The sequence below is a fragment of the Struthio camelus genome, chromosome 5 (genome assembly GCF_040807025.1).
Source record: "Struthio camelus isolate bStrCam1 chromosome 5, bStrCam1.hap1, whole genome shotgun sequence".
Taxonomy (NCBI): domain Eukaryota; kingdom Metazoa; phylum Chordata; class Aves; order Struthioniformes; family Struthionidae; genus Struthio; species Struthio camelus.
Window position 1 is genome coordinate 79896812 of NC_090946.1, and position 19661 is coordinate 79916472.

General features: G+C 43.8%; 1 protein-coding gene across 1 annotated transcript in view; it reads left to right on the top strand.

Moving 5' to 3' along the window:
• The first annotated feature begins 437 nt into the window (after positions 1-437).
• BMP4 (bone morphogenetic protein 4) overlaps positions 438-19661 on the top strand; it is a 62467-nt gene continuing 43243 nt past the window's right edge. The window contains exon 1 of the mRNA XM_068947525.1: positions 438-551. Coding sequence (XP_068803626.1) covers positions 475-551 — 77 coding nt within the window. The 5' untranslated portion in view covers positions 438-474. The remainder of the gene's footprint in view (positions 552-19661) is intronic.

The following is a 19661-nucleotide window of genomic DNA, read 5'->3' on the forward strand; positions in this document are numbered from 1 at the left end:
ACATGTGAAAGAGTAAGGAGAATAAAATAATGAATAGATGCTCAGGAATCAAGTATCATCTGTAGTGGAGAATGCCTAAAGCTGATGGAGAAAAAAAGTGGGCTGAGAGTAGAGAGAAGGCTTGTGCATCATTGCCTGTAGTCCACGGACTCAAGGCATAGGCAGTCTTGATCTGCATGTTTTCTAAGTCTGGAATGATTGACTTTGCAACTGTAGTAACATTCTCTGAACGTAGTCTTGGTCAATAATATAGAGCAGCAGGTTAAGGAGGCAGGGAAGGTTTATGCTGTTCAGCAGGGAAGAACGTGAGCAGATAAGTAATTGGAGATAAAAAAAGTGGAGAGCCCATCTGATCCATCATGGCTGAAATAGCTGTGTTTATTAGTAAAACCGAAAGAGAAGGACTATCTCTGTGTTCTTATTTTCTATAATAGGAATGTTTGAGAGTCCCAGAAGAGATCCTTCTCCAGGAAGATGGTGTTTGCATTGAGAAGCCTACAGCCTATAGAGAAGGCGGGCACAGAGCAGGAAAGGAGCAAGAGCACTGAGAGGTAAAGCAGGTGGCAATGGTTAGCAGCAAAGCTCATCACTGAACTTCTGAATCTCAGTGCAGTGATGTGTCTGTTAAATTGTACTGCTGTTTGGGCTTGTAATGAAGCCAAAAGGAGGTCTGAATAAATGTTCAAGACTAAAAGCACTATGGGATTTCTGCCCTAGAAACCAGAATCCAAAATGGGTTGATTTTATTAAAAGAAAAGTAAAGAAAAAAGCAAATGGATCAGAGCCTATTCTGAGTGGTGCTGCTGCCACCAAAATACACACTGAACGCTCTGTAAGGAAAGGTGAAATCTCATTAAAATGAGCAAGACTACAGGCCTGAGCCCTGTTGGGAGATGCAGGCATACTGAAAGCTGTTTATATTGGCTAAGAAATACACAGGTTAATAGCAGTTTTAGCATTTACACAGGACCCTGCAATGTCCTCAATGCTTTACACAACAAATAAAAAAGTTGTTAATTACTTGTCCTGAAGATTTATATAATGCAGTATTAGTAAAGTTGGGACAGCACGAACAGAAGCGTTGATTGCTGAACGTATGCAGGCTGTTATACCCGGGAACACACCAGCTTTGTGTTGTTCCTACCCAGACCAGCCCCTTGCTCCTAGGGCATTGATTTTACCCAATGTTTGTGCAGTCAAATTCCATACTAGATTTAACAGGAATTTATATGAGTCTTTTTGTATACAAATCTTGAGTCTTCTTCCCTCCAATCAAAAAAATCTGAAAGTGCCAATTACCTTACCAGATTTGTTCCTAGGATTTCGATGGTCATTTTAAAAATGAAAGTTTTCAAATTAATTTAAGTGCTGCTTATTTGGCTTTCAGTACAGCAATGTTTGTCTAGTAGCAATAAAGCAATCAGAAGTGAATCTGGTTAGTTATGTCACAACTGAAAAAGAGTATGACAGCATATGTTTTAGTTGAGTTTATTTAGAACATCCTGCTGCTAAAATCAGCCTACAGAATGGTCAAATTTCATAAAAGTAACATTTGGACTATTTGTGCTCAATTAGACGTTTATTTAAAATTTCCTCTTGGTTTACTGATGTAAATGTATTGTTCATTTTTCACATACCAAGCACTGTTGTTTAGTCTCAAGGGAATTATTGTTACAAATTTAACAACTGTGACATATTAAAAAGCACATTTAAGGAAGAAATTAAGGGTTGAGAGGATGTGACCAAATGTTTCCATGGTGTTTTGCCAAAACGTCACTTAAATGCCAATGCGATTTTAGTAAGAGTTGCTCTTTCAGAACTCATCTTGCCCACGAAAAAATAAAATAAATCTCGTCTGCATAAGAGGCAGGCGTACTTTCATTGCACTTGCCGGAAAATCATTTCCTAAGTTTTATTTTCATTTTGGGAACTACTTTTAACTACTGGCTGATTATCATGTTAGTTCTCTGTATTAGGCAGCTGATTAGCGAGGAGGAAGTCGATAGCTTAGTGTGGGGAAGTAAAAATGTTCAAATTGGATGCCTCGTGTAGGCACCTGCATCCCTAATTAACAACTAGCCGATAATGTCAGGAACTGATTTTCAGGAAGTTCTTTGTTCTTTGAAAGTCAGGCCCCAAACTGAGCAATGAAAAATAGAAACCTGGGACATCGGTGATTACTTCTGAGAAACTCAAGCCTAATGTCAGAGCAAGTTGTGAATGGTATATGTGCAAGTCTGGGAAACTGCATCTGTGATTGTTTTTCTATAATTTTGATTGCCTTTCTAAAGTTATCAAAATGGGATTGTTCTAAGAAGCAGTTTCTCATGTGTGTTCTGTAAACAGAGAGCTTTCTGGGAAAGTGGCTGTAGAAGGCATTCCTGGGAGATACATCCCTAGACCTGAGCACTATCATCTGAGCATCTTCTTCCAGCTGCCTACTATGGGCATCACGACTGCTTCAGTGCTCAGCTCAGCAGCATAAGGAGCATTGTAGGCGCTCTTCTATTTAGAATGATTTGATCCCTGATGACGTAACTCAGGCTGGGACTGAAGACCCCAAGCTGAGCTAAATGTGCTCCTGGACCCATGAGCACAGGTGGGGGGAGGCCCCAAGTCAGGCTGGTCAGGGCCATTAAGGCCCATTAGTGCCCTCAGGGCCCCGACACGGAGAAGCCAGAGAAGCCGTGGTGATGCTGATGTTAGGTGCTCTAGTGGGCAATTTGAAAAGCAGAGCTATGGTTCCTCTGGGTTGCAAACCTCACGCAGGATCATTCACTTTGAGATGATCAAGGCAGTTTATGGTGGCCAGACGGAAGTGCAGAACAGTAACACCCCTTTTCCTCAGAGGATGGGGCAATTGTTCAGACATAGAGAAATGTAAAATGCATGCTCTTTAGGAAGAAAATGAGTTATATGAGTAATTATCCCTGGTGGCTGTATTCCATGATGATGGGCTGACTGGCAATCGATAGCAGAGTAGATCTGTATAGCAGAGTTAAATATCTGTTCCTCTTAGCAACTTTGCAGAATTGCACTTTCTTTATGCTTGTGCCTCAGCACAGGTGAGTAACTTGATGCAGCCAAATCTCACACTTTCTGAGCAATGCTGAGTTATGCGAACATGCCCTGTGTAAACAGCAGCCCCTGGGAGAGAAGGGGCTCTGGGAGAAACAGACCTCGGTGTTGTTTGCTTCTCCCACAGACAAGCCTGGGTGCACTCACTTCTACAGCCGTGCATGGTAGATTTTGTTTATTTAGCTCTCCTGTGAGGCCGTGATAATTTATGTCCAGGAAAATATCATTTCTTTCCTCTTTGTCTTGAAACCATTAATTATTTTCAGTTGTATTTAAAAAAAAAAAGTGTAGGAAAAAACACATATGACAATTAACAATTGCCAGAGCCTCTAGGCTTTCCCGAGCCTTCTCCTGTGAAGAGCTTGGTCCTGCCACTTGCTAGGTTGCATTTGTCAGATGTGGAATAAATATGGCAGCACGTGATCAGTCATGGGTGCATGTGGGGAAGCACTGCAGAGGACGGTGAGGTGGATTGAGAACTGGCTGGATGACAGAGCTCAGAGGGTTGTGGTCAGTGGCGCAAAGTCTAGTTGGAGGCCTGTAGCTAGCGATGTCCCCCCCAGGGATCAATACTGGGTCCAGTCTTCTTCAATGTATTCCTCAGTGACCTGACCGAAGGGACAGAGCGCACTCTCTGCGCAGCAAGTTTGCTGACCGTACAAAACTAGGAGGAGTGGCTGATACCCCAGAGGGCTGTGCTGCCATTGAGAGGGACCTGGACAGGCTGGGGAGATGGGCGGAGAGGAACCTCATGAAGTTCGACAAAGGCAAGTGCAGGGTCCTGCACCTGGGCAGGAATAATCCCACGCACCAGGACAGTCTGGGGGCTGACCTGCTGGAGAGCAGCTCTGCCGAGAAGGACCTGGGAGTCCTGGCGGACGACAAGGTGACCACGAGCCAGCAAGGTGCCCTCGTGGCCCAGAAGGCCAATGGTCTCCTGGGGTGCATCAGGCAGAGCGTTGCCAGCAGGTGGAGGGAGGGGATCCTGCCCCTCTCCTCAGCCCTGCTGAGGCCTCACCTGGACTACTGGGTCCACTTCTGGGCTCCCCTGTACAAGGGAGACATGGAGAGACTGGAGCGAGTCCAGCGGAGGGCGACAAAGATGAGGAAGGGACTGGAGCATCTCTCCTAGGCGAGAGCTGGGCCTCTTCCGCCTGGGCAAGAGAAGGCTCAGGGGGGATCTCATCAACGGGTAGAAGTACCTGAAGGGAGGGTGGCAGGAGGATGGGGCCAGACTCTTCTCACAGGTGCCCAGCAACAGGACAAGAGGCAACGGGCAGAAACTGAAACACAGGAAGGTTCGTCTGAACCTGAGGAAAAACCTCTTTCCTGTGAGGGTGACAGAGCCCTGGAGCAGGTTGCCCAGAGAGGTGGTGGAGTCTCCTTCCTTGGAGATATTCAAAAGCCGCCTGGACACGATCCCGGGCAATGTGCTCTAGGTGACCCTGCTTGATTAAGCGGTGTTGGACTAGATGATCTCCAGAGGTCCCTTCCAACCTTAACCGTGCTGTGATTCTGTGATTCTGTGACTTATTTGCTTGCAGAAGGGATGGTGAGGCAGCAGCTCCTCGGAACAGTTCAATGGCACACTTGTAATTTGCATGCACTTAGCGAGGGATGCATCATTATGGAGCCATTAGGGCCCGTGGCTTGGCAACAGCTGTGACATTAAAATGTATAAGATATTACCAAAGCAAGCACTTGGCAAAACTTTTTCGGCTTCCCTAGACATAAACAACCCATTTTCTCTACAATGGTAAGTTATGACTGGGGGTGAGTCACTAATATATTTAGAAGGATGTCCTCTCCCTGCATGGAGGAGACCAGAGTTGGCTAAATTAAGCCAAAACAGGGTAACCCTCGTGGCTGAGGGGCACAGTGGGGAATTCCCAGATGGCTTCCTGAAAGCTGTGTTTTACACTCTGCTGCCAGGCAGCGTGAGAGCTGTGCACTAGGAGTGCTTGTGCCTGGGCAGTATAGATCTGCTAGCGCTATAAACTGGTGTAGCTGTTTGCTGTCTGTGCAGATAGACTGATTCATATTGGCTAAAGGATGCTCTCTAGGAGCAGACCTGGGTTTCAGTTGCTTGTGAGACTTTGTCTTGGTCCTAAGAATTTTGGGTAGTTTAAGGGAAGTACCTGCTATTGAACTCAAAGGGAACTTTGAGCATCTTGTGGTTATCTGGTTTACATATCTGATGAGACATTTCTGAAACTTGGATTTCTAGTTTTGCATGACCCTAATGTGTCAGGTGCTTTTATATCTGGCCCCAGCTCTGGAATAAAATTTTTTCATTACATCTTATTTTTAAAGAGAAAGCGTGGTGAGGATGTAGTATGCTGATCCGTTCAGAAAAATCCACAGAAACAATCTGCAGCTTGAAGAAGTATTTCTTCATTCCTGGATGATGCAGTAATAGTTAAGCTTGTGCAGCTGATTTTACAAAATCAATGTTTATTTCAATGAAATTAATCCCAGATCACATTTAGTTTCTTCTTTTACTATTTTTCCTTGTTTCTTCGTTTGATTCTTGATGAGGTGAGAGTTGCGGTGTTGGCATGTGGGAACTCTTGTTTACAATAACACAATTCTAACAATGCAGTCTTATGAGGAGCTCCATAAGGTTCCATGTGGCCGTATGCACTGACACACCAATACTATTATGTCGAAATTCGAGTGGGAAAGACTTCACATCTGCCTGCTAATGTAACAAAGCAATATTAACATTTTCATAAAATGTTCTGAGAGCAGTTTGGTTTGGCTCGCCATTCAGATGTTCAAGCCAAAGAGACTGTCCTGAGAGTGGTGTAAGCAGAGAAGCAATACATAGTAGTAAAGGAGGTCGCAGGATCTGAAGTGCCGTTTTAAAAAGGCAGTTAAAGTGGCAGAGCTATGTGAAGGTCCTTGTTTTTCTAACTGTGTCTACGTACTTGAAAACATCTAAGAAAACTGCACACAACACTGTACAGTCTAGAGACAGTCTTAGATTCATCCTGATGCTCCTTAAGAAGTTCAGAGGAAATTTGAGCTTTATTTTATAATTTTTCTGAATTATCCAAAGTTTATAAATGGGTGCCAGTCAAGTATATTGCAAGACAGTAACTGTAAGCATTGAAAAAGGAAGTGAAGCGTGAACTTGATTACAAAGTGCCCATCACAAAAGGCTATCAACAGGGATTTTTAATCTAGCAGCTGAAGAAATAGCATGAAATTGTAGGTAGGAACTTGAAGATAGACATTTCTGAACAGGAAAATGTAAGCAAATATCAACACGGGGTAATTAAACGTTGATGAGTTGTACTAAGGGATGCCTTGAATGTGTCGTCACTGAAAGCCTTTATAGCTTTTTAGCGAGGATACTCTAATTCAGCCATGGTTTAGTGGCGTAGAGGTTGAAAATCCCGTTGCTATTGGGACAGAGGTTGGATCAGAAGGTTTATAACAATCCCTACTACCCCTGAAAATTTTTGTTCCAGCTGGGCTGGCCAAACTGAGCATGTTGAGGTCCTTGACGATTCTCTGCCTGCGTATGCCTGGACAGATTTTTACTTGCATGCTAGTTTGGGAAATGGTTGGTCTTTATATGTGTGCTTGTATTTACATGTGAACAAGAATATTTGTTCCTCAACAGCCTTTGTTCTCCTATTTTTAAAAGTCTTACTCATCCCCTCAAAGATTAGGATCAGCTCCATCTGATTTAGGTGACAGTTCTCACCCCATGAGCAGCAAGAAACTGAAACGAACTGTTTCTGGAAGGAGCCGTTGTTGATCCAGGCTGTCCAGCAAGTACTTGAATAACAAATATCTCTTACCGAACCAGTGCTGGTTCATGAAGAGAGAAAAAGAATGAAGCTTACTAAATTGCTTGTTTGCAATACACAGTTCAGCCCTTTCTTTGCCAAAGTCTAGCTGTCAGGAACTAGATCCTTAACTGCTATAAACCAACTCATCTCATTGACTTCAGTGTGGAGGTGGCAATTTACATCAAGTGATCATTCAGCCCCAAAAGTGCAGCAAGATATCAATGTGAAAAAATCAAACAGGGAGGGGGTGTGGGTAGGAATAGTAGCAAAACATTTCAGAATAGCCAGAGAGCTTTCTCTGACTCTGACAGATATGGCCTGTTTTTTTGCAAAGATCAGATTTTATCTTTCTTATCTCTTATCTCCTATTTTGCTTAGTGCTAGCAAAGATCAAATGTGAAGCAAAACTTGTAAGGAGGGATAATGCAGGCACAAATGATGCAGCTGGGGGGAAATGGACAATTTAAGAATAAAGGCTCTTCCTCGTGGCAATTTTTCCCCTCCTTTATGTCAGTTGGTCCAATAAGGAGTATCACTACCAGCTACCAATGTTGCTGTGCTCATGTTGCTGGATCATCACAGTTACAGCAACATTAACTGATCAAATACATTAGATTTTCCACAGAAGTTGCATTTCTTGGCTTAGCAATGCTTGAATGTAAAAATCCCAGCAAATTCAAATGTTTGAAGTTGAATCATTCGCTTGATCTTGTCTTCTCTAGTTTGGTTATGCATGTGCACAGGTGTGTAAGGAGGCATTGGGCCCAAGGTGGGAACACTGCAAAAAAGTAAACTCTTCAGACCAAGTGGATATTGTGCAGTATTCTGCTTCTACATAGTGCTGCTGTTGTTTTTTAATTTGTCATATTGATCTTCAGATAAACATTATGGGTAAATCGTACCTCCTTGACCTCAAAGCAGACTCAAAATGAACCAAGCTCAGAGTTTAGCTGATGTTAATACTAATGAGTGTAGAGCTAGTGCTAAATCAAGCAAGTTTGTAAGGAGGATTCAGCCATCCAGATGAAACAAATCTGAAGGGTAAAGCATCTAAAATGTCGTTAAAAATGGGCGGTGGTGATCTCTGGGTGCGTGGAGGTGTGCGTGTCTCAGAAGTGAACAAGTGACCTTTGGATTCAATTGGGCTGCAGATTAATCTCAATGGAGAAGTTTCTCTCCTGTCAGTGGCAAAGAACATCCTTCAGCACTGAGCAACTTTCTATTAACTTTTTAAAGCTAATTTGCCATGGTTTAGCATGTCATATTCATGTCACATGGAAACAGAAGTTAAATAAGGCATATAGTTAAGTGGGATTAGTGTTATTTATTACCAGTGCTGCTGCAATGTTTTAGAGGCCCTTCTCGAGTTGCCTTTTGCTATATTATACAAATATGTTAGAAGAGATAGTTCTTCTCCAAAATATTTTTGTTTTGAGAACACTGTTATCGTAAGAGAAATCCCCTAAAAGATAAAGTAAGATCTCTTTTTCTAATGAACAGATACTAGCAGCTACTCAGGATATGCCAACAACTTAACCTAATGTTCACTTGCCACTCATGTTTCATGGATGAAAAAAACAATGCTGGTATGAGATTTCTAAATTACTTCTACAGGAAGTAATGTCGGCAGAACTGTTTTGAAAGAATTAAACAATCTGTAAAATCGTGTAAAAGCCAGGGCATTCATTGCATGCTTTGATTTATGAGTTAATGGGTTGGTGAATCTCTTGGCAGTTATCTTGTTCTAACTATAGGAGGCATTTCAAACAAACCTTTGTGGAAGGTAGCAAAAATCTTGAAGCAGTCCGTGGAGTTTTAAACCATCCTAAAATGAGAACGTTTAGCAAATAGCTTCTCTAGTGTCCTCTTAAATTTCAGGAGTCCTTCGTTGTCTGTACCTGGGAACAGACTGATCCACTCCAGCAAAGCCATAGCAGCTGAAGATTTGGCCCACAGGATGTGTCCAAAATACTATGAATTCTTACAAAAGAGGGATTCTTGGTCTCCATTAGCATTTCAACACGCACTCACTACAGATATCTCACTGAGGGTAAAGAATTAAAACCCTTTCAAAAGTGGTTTAGTTAGAGAATAAGCATAAACCTGATGCATCCAGCTGTACAAATAAAATGTGGCTTTAAAGTTTCATGTCCTGCACACACTGAATAGCTGTGAACTTGGAGCCAAGACTAGCTGAAGGGAAGGTGGCTGGCTTACAGCTCGGTAGTTGTGTGTCTGAAGGCTGAAACCTTTGGAGAACTGAAAGAGAGTTTATTTTAAGTGTAACTAAAAGGAACTAAGTACCAGTTACCACAAATAGGGTGATCTTTATCTTCCTTTGTTGGCTTGCACAGAGGGGAAAGAATCCTAAAAGACTTACGCGGCTGCGGGCTTCACAGAGAGGATATCTCCCTCACATTGCTGACATGTCTCTCATTTTTTGGGTGCTACCTTACCGTTGAAGGAAATTAACAGGTCATTTTAATGCCCTCTTACGCCCTTGGCTCCTGGGTAGGTGCGATCAAGTAGCTAAACACTTACATAACTGACATTTCTCCCCTCGATGTTAATGCATCCATCCTGCAATTGTTTAAGGAAAATTAGTCTCCTCTTATGCAGCTTTTCGACTTTGGCTATCTCGCAGCGGCACCTGTAAGTGCTCACTTTGAGAGATTGCTAATGTGCTAATTACCCAGGACCCAAAAATGCAAGCTGTAAACAAATGAGGACTGTATTTATAATCAATCAATTTTATGACCTTGTGATGGTGATGATATCAGTGGAGTTTACATTGGGAGCCCTTGTACTCCTCCAGGGCAGCTGTGCCCTTATGTTTTAGTTACAGCTCGAAGAAGATTTTGCTAATTTACTTTATAGTAGGCGTGCTTAAGAAAAATATTACCTTCCCTAAACAGCTGAGCCCGTTACTAAGTCTCATTTTAAAATAATGAAACCACGTAGACCGTCAGTACCTTGAGGGTGTATTGTCAGGTGACAGGCTGTTTTCAAAACATCTACGGCAGAAAGAAATGACTTCAGAGCAAAATGTTGTTCTCATTGGTACAGGTTGCTGTGAGACAAATCCCACACCCTCTGATGTCAATGGAAAGACTCCTTTTGACTTCAAAGAGGACTGAATCAGGCCCTACAAGAAATGTTGCCATCACAAAACAAATCCTTTATGGTTCATGCTTTAGAAAAAAAAATACTGTGCTCCCTGGTGATCTTTCATGCAGTTTACCTGGCTGCGTGTAACTTGTCATTTTTCTGTTTACTTTGCCCTGGGTTTATGATAGAAGAATGCCCATAAAGCCTGATTTGTGAAGTGTTAAAATGATGCCCTGGAAAGCCACACAATGCCAAGGTATACAAGATGCCTTGTAATACCTCAGCTCGAGGAAGGCTATCCAACTTTCCTGATGTTACTAAGTCCTAACAAAGAAAAACAGTGTTGCTGAACCACAGACAGATTTGTTAAAAATGGCCAGATTTTGTGCCCCTATTCTTTTATTGGAATCATTAGCTTTTCTGTCACAAACTCAGATCAGAGTTTCGGGACAGAACTGTTTTTTTACATTTTTCAAAGCTTTGCTGAGGCATTTGAGTGACTTTTAAACATGGGACAGGATGGGAGCCCTCGGTTGCTGTGTTTGTGAGCCCCCTGAGCTGGGAGCCCAGAGGTAACTCTGTTAGCTCCAGACCCACAGCAGAGGCAAGGTGCTCAGCACAACTTCTTCCTCTCAAGGGTGCACCCTTTTTTAAGCGTGGACTAGAAATGTGATTTCTTCCGTGCGATTGTTAAGAAGGTGGCTATACAGAGCAGATCAGAGCTTCATTTTGTCCTGTATCTTGTCTCCTGTGATCAGATGCTGGCGAGGACCACACTGGACTCCTGATGCTGGACAGCTGATGAAACTGGTCGTCCAAAAGGAGCTCTGGAGCTCTCCCAGGCTCCTATGAACTAGTGCTTTCTTCCTGCTGCGCAGCCTACATGTGTCTGCCTCACCGAGAACTCTGCCACGTGGGGGTGAGAGCCAGGCTCTTGCCTTTGGGCTGGCATCGCCAGCCAGACTGAGAGGACCACGCCGTCCCCCGTGGGACATGCTGCTGCCCAGGGCTGCACGAAGGGAGCAGGCGGCGAGCAGGCGGCAGTGGTGAGCAGAGGGCTTCGGGAGCCTCTGGGAGAGGGCTGCCCACATCTTAGAAAATGAGCTTTCATGGTCGCGTTTGCAGGGCAGGCAGCCGGCCAGACAGCTGGATTGCCATGGCAAAGACAGTGTCTGGCCTTTTTAAAGGAGAAACTTGCTAGATTTATGTGCGGGAATGGATGTAGTCCTTCTGGAGTTGACGCAGCCTAATGAATGAGATGGGGAGTAAAATACTTTATACTTGCTATCAGGGGTTAACGACTCTTGCCCTCTCTGTTTTCCCCTGCTCATGTTTTCCCTCTTTCCCCCTCCTCGGCTCCCAGTCCCCCCACTGCGTGTCTGTATTTGCCGAGCAGTGGCACCACCTGGTTTGTTTTCGGTGTCAGGTATATTACACACTGTCTGTCAAGGGTTAACTGCCGCAGCCAGCTCAACCTTTTCCCTTGTACCTGGTGTCAACTCCCTCCCTGCCTGGATGCCTCTTGTTATGTTCCCCAGAGTGTAACAGTACCTGAAAAAAGGAGTTTCTTTAACTTTTTCCGCTTTTTCAAGGGTTAACTGGATGATGAAGGTGGTATCTGTGTTTGCAGTCTTGGGAACCCACTGTGGGTCTCCATTGCTCTGCCTGCATGCTAGAGCTTGAAACGTCCTACAGCATGGCAATGCACTTAAATTACAGGTCGGAAACCAATTCCACCTTTTTTGCTGTCAAAGAGATCCCTAGTGTGAATTTTTCCTTCTGACCCTGTTAATACAGACCCTGGCCATGTCCATATCAAAGAGATCACTAACCATCCCTCTCTGAGCTGGCTGTGTTGGAAGGGAAACTCCAGCTTGTAGCTGAGATGTGAACTCTGAGATGGCCCTACAGGTGCTTGTTCATGACCTTGGAAGAAGTAGGACCTTCTGCTCGGGGTCCAGAGTATGTATCTTATCTGGAAAAGTTGAAGGAGCAGGGCTCATTTAGCCCAGTGAGGAGGAAACTGAGGAGAGATCTAATAGATCCTACAGCTGCTTAAAGGCAGTTACAAAGAGGATGGGACCAAACTCTTCTTGATAGTGCGGATGATATAATAAGTGGCCACGGCCACAAATTGCAGCTTAGGAGGTTCAAGTTGAACATTAGGGAAAACTTTTTCCCTAGGAAGGGAGTGCAGCAATAGGTTACTGGTGGAGCAGGGGAGGAGGGAAATCTTCATCCTTGGAGGCTTTTAAGACTCAGCCAAACAAAAACCAGCTGACCTGATCTAGAGGCCCTGTCTAACCAATGTGTCTTTGATTCTTGTGGTGCTGCAGGAAGTAAATGTAAATGTTGCTATGGGCTTTTAACCCTCATGCCCTGAGCTGATGGTGCGATCTAGCGTTTCCATGTGGATTGGATGAATTGAGCTTGTCAGGCCCTATCTGAGCACTGTGTTGCAGCAGTGTTACCTGACGTTTATCATTTCACTGTTACTGTTTCTAACTTCCATGAGGCTTTGAAATACCCACACTTCAGAGAATGTCCTTCAAATTTGGCTTGGTAGGGGGAAGAAGGGGAGAAGCTTTTTTTTTCCCCCGGAAAAGTTTATGAATGTTTTGCCGCTTTACAAGCTTCTGGAAAAATATCATCTCACACTTGGCTTGTTCTTGGTAGTCACTGGCACAAGTCTGGGTATGTGGTTGCTCAAAGATGTCAGCAGTGTGCATTGCTGAACTGTCTTGGAGACTACACACAGACTTTTCCCTGCAGGGAAATCAAGAATGTCTTATTGCAGACCTGAAGGGCCTGACCAAGACTTCCCTTGTATCAGCTCCTCTGGACTGTAGAGGAAATTTCAGAATAAAGCTCCCACAGCACCTTGATGTGCCCTCCCTTGTCCATGTCCCCTGACATAGAGGTCTTTAATTGTACCACTATGTGCTATTTTGCCCTTGGACCACTGCCTTATTTCGTAAATGGGAGAAATGTCTGCATGAACTATTCCTGTTCTCCTATTAGCATGGTTGTCTGTAAGTCTCCTTTCTCTGCTGGTGCAGCAAGTGGGAACTGTATGCGGAACGAGGGCCTGGATGTTTCCAAAATTACAGTGCTGGAATGGTGCCTGGAAGAAGGGGATCCTCTCTTCCCAGGTGGTGCCATCCCCTCACTAACTGTTTCCTCGGGATCCCTCCTCGTATGCTGCTTGTCTTTGGGGAGCCTGTCACAGGATCCTGCAGATCTGACATGCAGAGGTGTGAAGGACTGCCAGCAGCAACTTTATTCAACATGAACAGTATGTTGAACGCGTAAAATGGTGTATAGTGCTAAGTACCGCGAATAATCATGTCCAAGGCATATCAAATTGGGATCTGAAAATTAATGGGCACTTTTGACCTCCCTTCTGTGCCTCAGCTCATTGCCCATAAAATGGGAAGTGTACACGTTTCTCATTTTGCAGGATGAAGAGTAATTGATTAATATTGGGCAAGGGCTCACATATTTCACTGAAATGCACTTTAAAAAGACCTAGAGAGACATTATTAATCCTCCCTCCAGAACAGGGTTTGGATGGCAAAAAAAGGCATAGAGAGACATAGTGCACAGTGAGAGAGAAGCAAAATATTGAATAGGTGTTCATTCATTCATCACTGTTCCCTGTGCATGCATAAGGTTATGTAAGAATGGTCTGTAATGATGCTGTAATTAAAGACCATATCATGAGGCATAAGCACAAGGGACCTGTAGTGATATATCTGTTTTCCTGCATTGGTAGTGTTTGATTTGGAAACCTGAATAATGCAGCTGTTTTCAAATGTCATTTTAAATATAGTTTCTCAGGGCAGAAAGCTTTTATTCGGATAAAAGTCTTTAATTTGATTAGCCAGGAATTGCATCTCTTTTTGCTTTTCAGTCTTTTAAATGAATGAATTCTTAGAGAGAAGACTGTGCTCGGAAATGAAATGCTTGCCTATACAGGTGCTAATATGGCTTGAGAAAAAGAACCAAATTGCAGGAATTTAGGGAAAAGTCTTCTGTTTGTATAATTTCAATAACTGAATCAAAAACAGTAACTACATCTGGTGACTCAGAGTCTACAAAAAATACAAATATTTGGATTAATAGATACAAGGATCAGCTAAAATGAAATCTATAATTCAAGAGTATTTATTCAGTATACTGGATAATTCCAGTATTTCATAAAGTGAAAAATCTGAGTGCAAGCTAATAAGAGTAAAGTTTTCTTCTTTTCATGACAAATACAATGGATCAATTGTTAAACGCTAGAGCTAGGTTTTCACACTGGAGCAGCAGGCAAAAGGATGGAGGTTTATGATGCAGAACAACATAGAAGAGAGATGAATCAGAACGAGCTCTTAGCTGAAAAGTATCAGCAGGGCTGTAGTTGGTAGTAATAAACAATGCTGTTGTTGACATGCATTTTACAAAGGTTAGGGTTGATTTTCGTGGCCAGAAATATTTTTCCTTGGCCCTGCATTTGCTGCATTTTTTCCAAATATTTTGCATTGCCTGTTAGCTTCTGGAACACTAGAGCATCTCTAGCATCACTGAGTGTGTCTTTGCCAAGTTCCAGGAATAGAAGAACAGCTACCAAGAAAGGTCATTTTCCTGGTATTCCAATTTGCACAGTGAAATGCAAAGCATTTGAAAAATAAGTCTGGGAACTTGGCTGGTGCTCTTTGGGGATTACCCATCCATTACCCATTCTCTCTTTTTAAAGACCAAATGGCAGAATTGAAATGGGAAGTTTTCATGAGAAGGGCATGTTCTCTGGCTGCTTTCATACTTCTCCACTGAGAGAGAGTAACATTTTGCTCAAATGCTGCCTGATATCAGATTTTCCTCTGCTGTCTTCCTCCCAGGCATATGGCTAGCCGATGTTAACTTAGGCACCAATACAGGAGGCCATTACCCATCTGGTGGTACTAAAGCAAGTCACTGCTTAGCAAGGTACATCGGGCTTCCTTAGCTGTCTGAACTGTGGTGCGGTGGTAAAGGACATAACATGAGACCGTCTTTCAGATCTGATCACTACCCAGAGAACAAGGGTCTTAGGCTTTTATTTGCTGGTGTACCAGCCTTTGGCAGAAATAGCAGCAGTTCCGTCCGTACAGGTGGATGGGGGGATGCATTTACCTTGCATTTCAGTGTGCTGCCATAGCTTAGAAGCGGAGGGAATATACCCATTTGAGTGGGTGCATTTTATGCTTCTAATTTTGACCCCTTCTGTCTTCCTGATGTACTTGTGAGCCCTTGGCTGGCTGGGAGGTGACAGCAAACTATCTTCAAATTTGTGGTGACAGTTCTGCCATTTATGATTGTGGACTAAACACAATGCTAGCCAGGGCCAAGATGTGAACTGAGGTGGGGGGTTAGCTCTAACTGTTTTTGTTCTGCCTTACTTAGACCCTTGTGGCTGGATAGAGGTTGTTTTTTGGATCACTAGTTTATGCAGAAGTGGTAACTGGATGAAATGACTGTCTGTACTATAAAGGAGGGAAGACAAATCGGTAAGCTGAAGACACTTCTCTGATGGCTCAAAGCACTGCTCTCTGTGTTCTCAAAGGGGTATTTTGGGGACACTCAGGATACATAATGCTGGTGAGAAAACCCCTTTTCTAAATTTTTTCCTACCTATTCCAAAGTCCTCTGCAATCCCAGGGAAACTCATTTACCTCAGTGGGGCTTGTGTCCTTCCCTACTGGAATAACACTGCAGGGTTTTCAGACACCCTCAAATAATGTGCTAAATGTGAAGGTGACCCACAAATTGAACTAATAAGCAGAATTAACTGAGCACCTGAGGATCAGTCTTCATTGTGTCAGACAGTTTCACCATCAATTTTGGTTGCTGCATGCACTCGGAACCAGGGTCCTGAATTTTCCTCCCTCTCTATTTCTCTGCTATGTTTAACCAGCCTCTTATTAGGTGTAGATTGATATTCATTTTTAATGGGAGCTAATATTTTGGACCCACGCAAACAATTAATGGTTATTTGTAGAGCTAGTCCGTAGTCTCTTACATGCAGCTGCCTTTGATTACCATGTTTCTGAGGCCCCTCTGAGGCCCCCAGTACGTCTCATGTAGAGGACGTACTGGAGCTTTCCAGCAGTAACCAGCATTTGCCCATCTCCCCCGCAGCACTGCAGCCTCCCTCACCCGCTTGGAGACCCCGAGTGCTGGACACAGCTGGTTGGCAGAGCATGGGCCGGCCAAAGAGCTGCATTTGGTGCTCGGGGTCGTAGAGAAGCGGTGAGGAGAACAGGGACATGGTGGAGGCAGAGGTGAGTCCCGTGCTCAAGTCCCATCTCACGAGCTGGGACAGATTTGGTGCCTGCGAGATCAGGGCCTCATTTAGGAGCTTACATTTGGGCTTTCCACTGCATAAAGCTGGAGAAGCCTTGCTGACTTGCAAGGTTAACATGAAGTTCATGCATTTGAATTTTTTTCCTCTGGTTCATTCATTTCTTTTTCCTTAAAACCCCTCGGCTTGAGCAGACCCTGCCGGAAAACTTCAGTTTTCATGCATAAAAGCTTGAAAATATGAACCTGAAAAGAAAAACCAAAGTAAAATAGAAAGAACTGAAATGAATTATCTCAATGAAACCAAATACTCTTCTGAGGCCTGATGAGTGATTTTGGGACTCTCAGTGTTGCTGGTGCTTCAAGGCTGAAAAATTTCACCACCCTCGGGACACAGTCCTATAAGGGAAAGAGCCCCAGCAAAAAAGGCATAAACTCCCACCCAACAGGGATTAACTGGGACAATTGGAGAGACTCAGGTGAGGGAGACCTGGCCTCTTCTGTTCATTTTGTCCTGTTTCAGGTCTGTCTTAGATTCTTTATCCTTCAAATCCTAGAAATAGAACTAGATAGTAAAATAGGCCTACATTTCCTGGGGTGGACGGAGGAGCAGTAACACTGCTTGGAGCACTGTCTGTCTTGAGTCTAGTGGTGCAGAGCTACAACGCTATGTGTAGCCTCCGCCAGTTATCCACAGCTGCTCTGTATAAAGCAACTTATTGAGAAATTAAAATGAGTCTGATCCATTACTAAAGCAGGGTTTAAAGCTAGCTTCAGATTCTTTAAAAAACTGTACGTAAGGCACTGCATTTCAGCTCTAGTTCTGGGTTGCATTAAAATAAGCGAGTACTCAAATCTTTGCAGAACTGATGCTCTCAGTAGAGTTGGCTGGAAAATTTTCTGTTGCAACAGTTTTCAAGTGTTTCAATGGTTGCCAAAACCCAACAAAAACAGTTTAAAAAAAGACAGTTTTTCATTTTAAAACAAAAAGTAGGAAAATGTTGAGGAAAAGGATTTTTTCATTTTCCTCTAAATTTTTCATGGGAAAACAAATCATTTCCTGAGTAGCTCCAGCTTTAAATAGTTCCTTTAGCTGTCTTAGTTTGTTGAGTCAAGAATATAGCGAGCTAAGGTTTTTGGTTTGTTTGTTTTTTTTAAGCAGGCACATGTTCACAGAGATTAGCTATGGATGGAGATATGGCTAGAGATACTGTGATATATGCAGAGATTTGGCAGATGCAACTGCAGCCACTAAGGAGTTTAAAACTACAAAGCAGTTTTGTTAACTATAGAAAGCCAAATGCATTTCTGAAAAATCAGTTATTTTAAGCATGCATAAGCCAGCACACAGCTGTTGATTTTACCTTCAAGGGTGTAAGCTAACTTTTAAAATGGTCACGTTAAAATCGTCCCAAGGCTGTGAACAGTTGGACTTTTCTGAATAACTTTGCATATTGCAGTCTCTTTGATAATATCTTCATGGTGCTGGGATTGCAGCCTGTAGCTTTGCTGCAGCGTGGCCTCGCTGCTGTGCTCGTTAGAAGAACTGGCATGTCTTGAGTCACCTTCCTCTGGGGCTTTACTTTCTTTTACTCTGCCCAAACTGTTTTAAGTGTTTCAGAGGAGGAACAATTTCTTACTCTGTAGCAGGCCCAGCATCGCAGTGCCCTAATCTTACCAGGGGCCTCTAGGTGCTACCAAACCGGAGATATTAAGAACAGTTTGTGGGCCTGGGTACCAAAGTTTGTTACAGCACTTATTTATTACCAGCCTCATATAACTCATTCATGGTAAACAATGCAGGTTTTATTATGTGTAAGTAACAGGAGACCTTTGCTTTTTTTCCACTAACAAACATGCCATGGGTAATTATTCCTGTATTAAAACGACATGTGAACATATTTGCGACATGCAACAGTTCCATTTCTTTGAAGAGAAGTATTATCCTAAACAAGGTTAGCCACCATTTATTTTGAGGGGCTCTTGCATTTCTGTGTTCGAAGCGCTTTGTGGCTTGCCTTGTCTATTTGATAATCATTAACATGTTCCATCGTTAACCTTCAAGCAGCTTTGCTTGAAACTTTAGATGCAACGTTTCAAACATTTGTCTTGCATTGTAGACTGTGGTTTGCTGGGGCTGTTTTTATAATCACTAGTGGTAAAATCAGGAAGATGAAAAATGGGTGTGTATTGAAGAGCAGCGTATCCAACATTCTAGGTCTTAAATTAGAGTGATGAGCATAAACATTGCAAACAGAGCTTTTTCAACTCAATTGCAATTATATTTGAAATTACCTACAATTACCAGTAACCATCTCAAAGCTAGAAATTAACTTTGTAGGCTCTTGTCCAGATGGATCAGCTGTTAAACGTGCTGTCTCGTGCAGCTGAATGGAGAGGAGGAAAAAGGAGGAAGAGATGTCTGAACAGCAACTGTGCTGTTCACAGAATCACAGCATGGCTGAGGTTGGAAGAGACCTCTGGAGATCATCTAGTCCAACTCCGCTTAATCAAGCAGGGTCACCTAGAGCACATTGCCCGGGATCGTGTCCAGGCGGCTTTTGAATATCTCCAAGGAAGGAGACTCCACCACCTCTCTGGGCAACCTGCTCCAGGGCTCTGTCACCCTCACAGGAAAGCTGTTTTTCCTCAGGTTCAGACGAACCTTCCTGTGTTTCAGTTTGTGCCCGTTGCCTCTTGTCCTGTTGCTGGGCACCTGTGAGAAGAGTCTGGCCCCATCCTCCTGCCACCCTCCCTTCAGGTACTTCTACCCGTTGATGAGATCCCCCCTGAGCCTTCTCTTGCCCAGGTGGAAGAGGCCCAGCTCTGGCAGCCCTTTCCTCCTAGGAGAGATGCTCCAGTCCCTTCCTCATCTTTGTCGCCCTCCGCTGGACTCGCTCCAGTCTCTCCATGTCTCCCTTGTACAGGGGAGCCCAGAAGTGGACCCAGTAGTCCAGGCGAGGCCTCAGCAGGGCTGAGGAGAGGGGCAGGATCCCCTCCCTCCACCTGCTGGCAACGCTCTGCCTGATGCACCCCAGGAGACCATTGGCCTTCTGGGCCACGAGGGCACCTTGCTGGCTCGTGGTCACCTTGTCGTCCGCCAGGACTCCCAGGTCCTTCTCGGCAGAGCTGCTCTCCAGCAGGTCAACCCCCAGCCTGTCCTGGTGCATGTACTGGTATTGTAGCTGAAGTGGAGCTTGTGCTGCTGTTACTGCTAGCCTATTGTGAATGTGCATGTGTTCACTTCGAATAAAACTGATGGCACTTTTTGAGGTGTAGATTGGGAAATTCCTTTTAAAAGATTGTGGCTTTGCTGACCTCAGTGGACACCGCAGAGTGGGACCCATT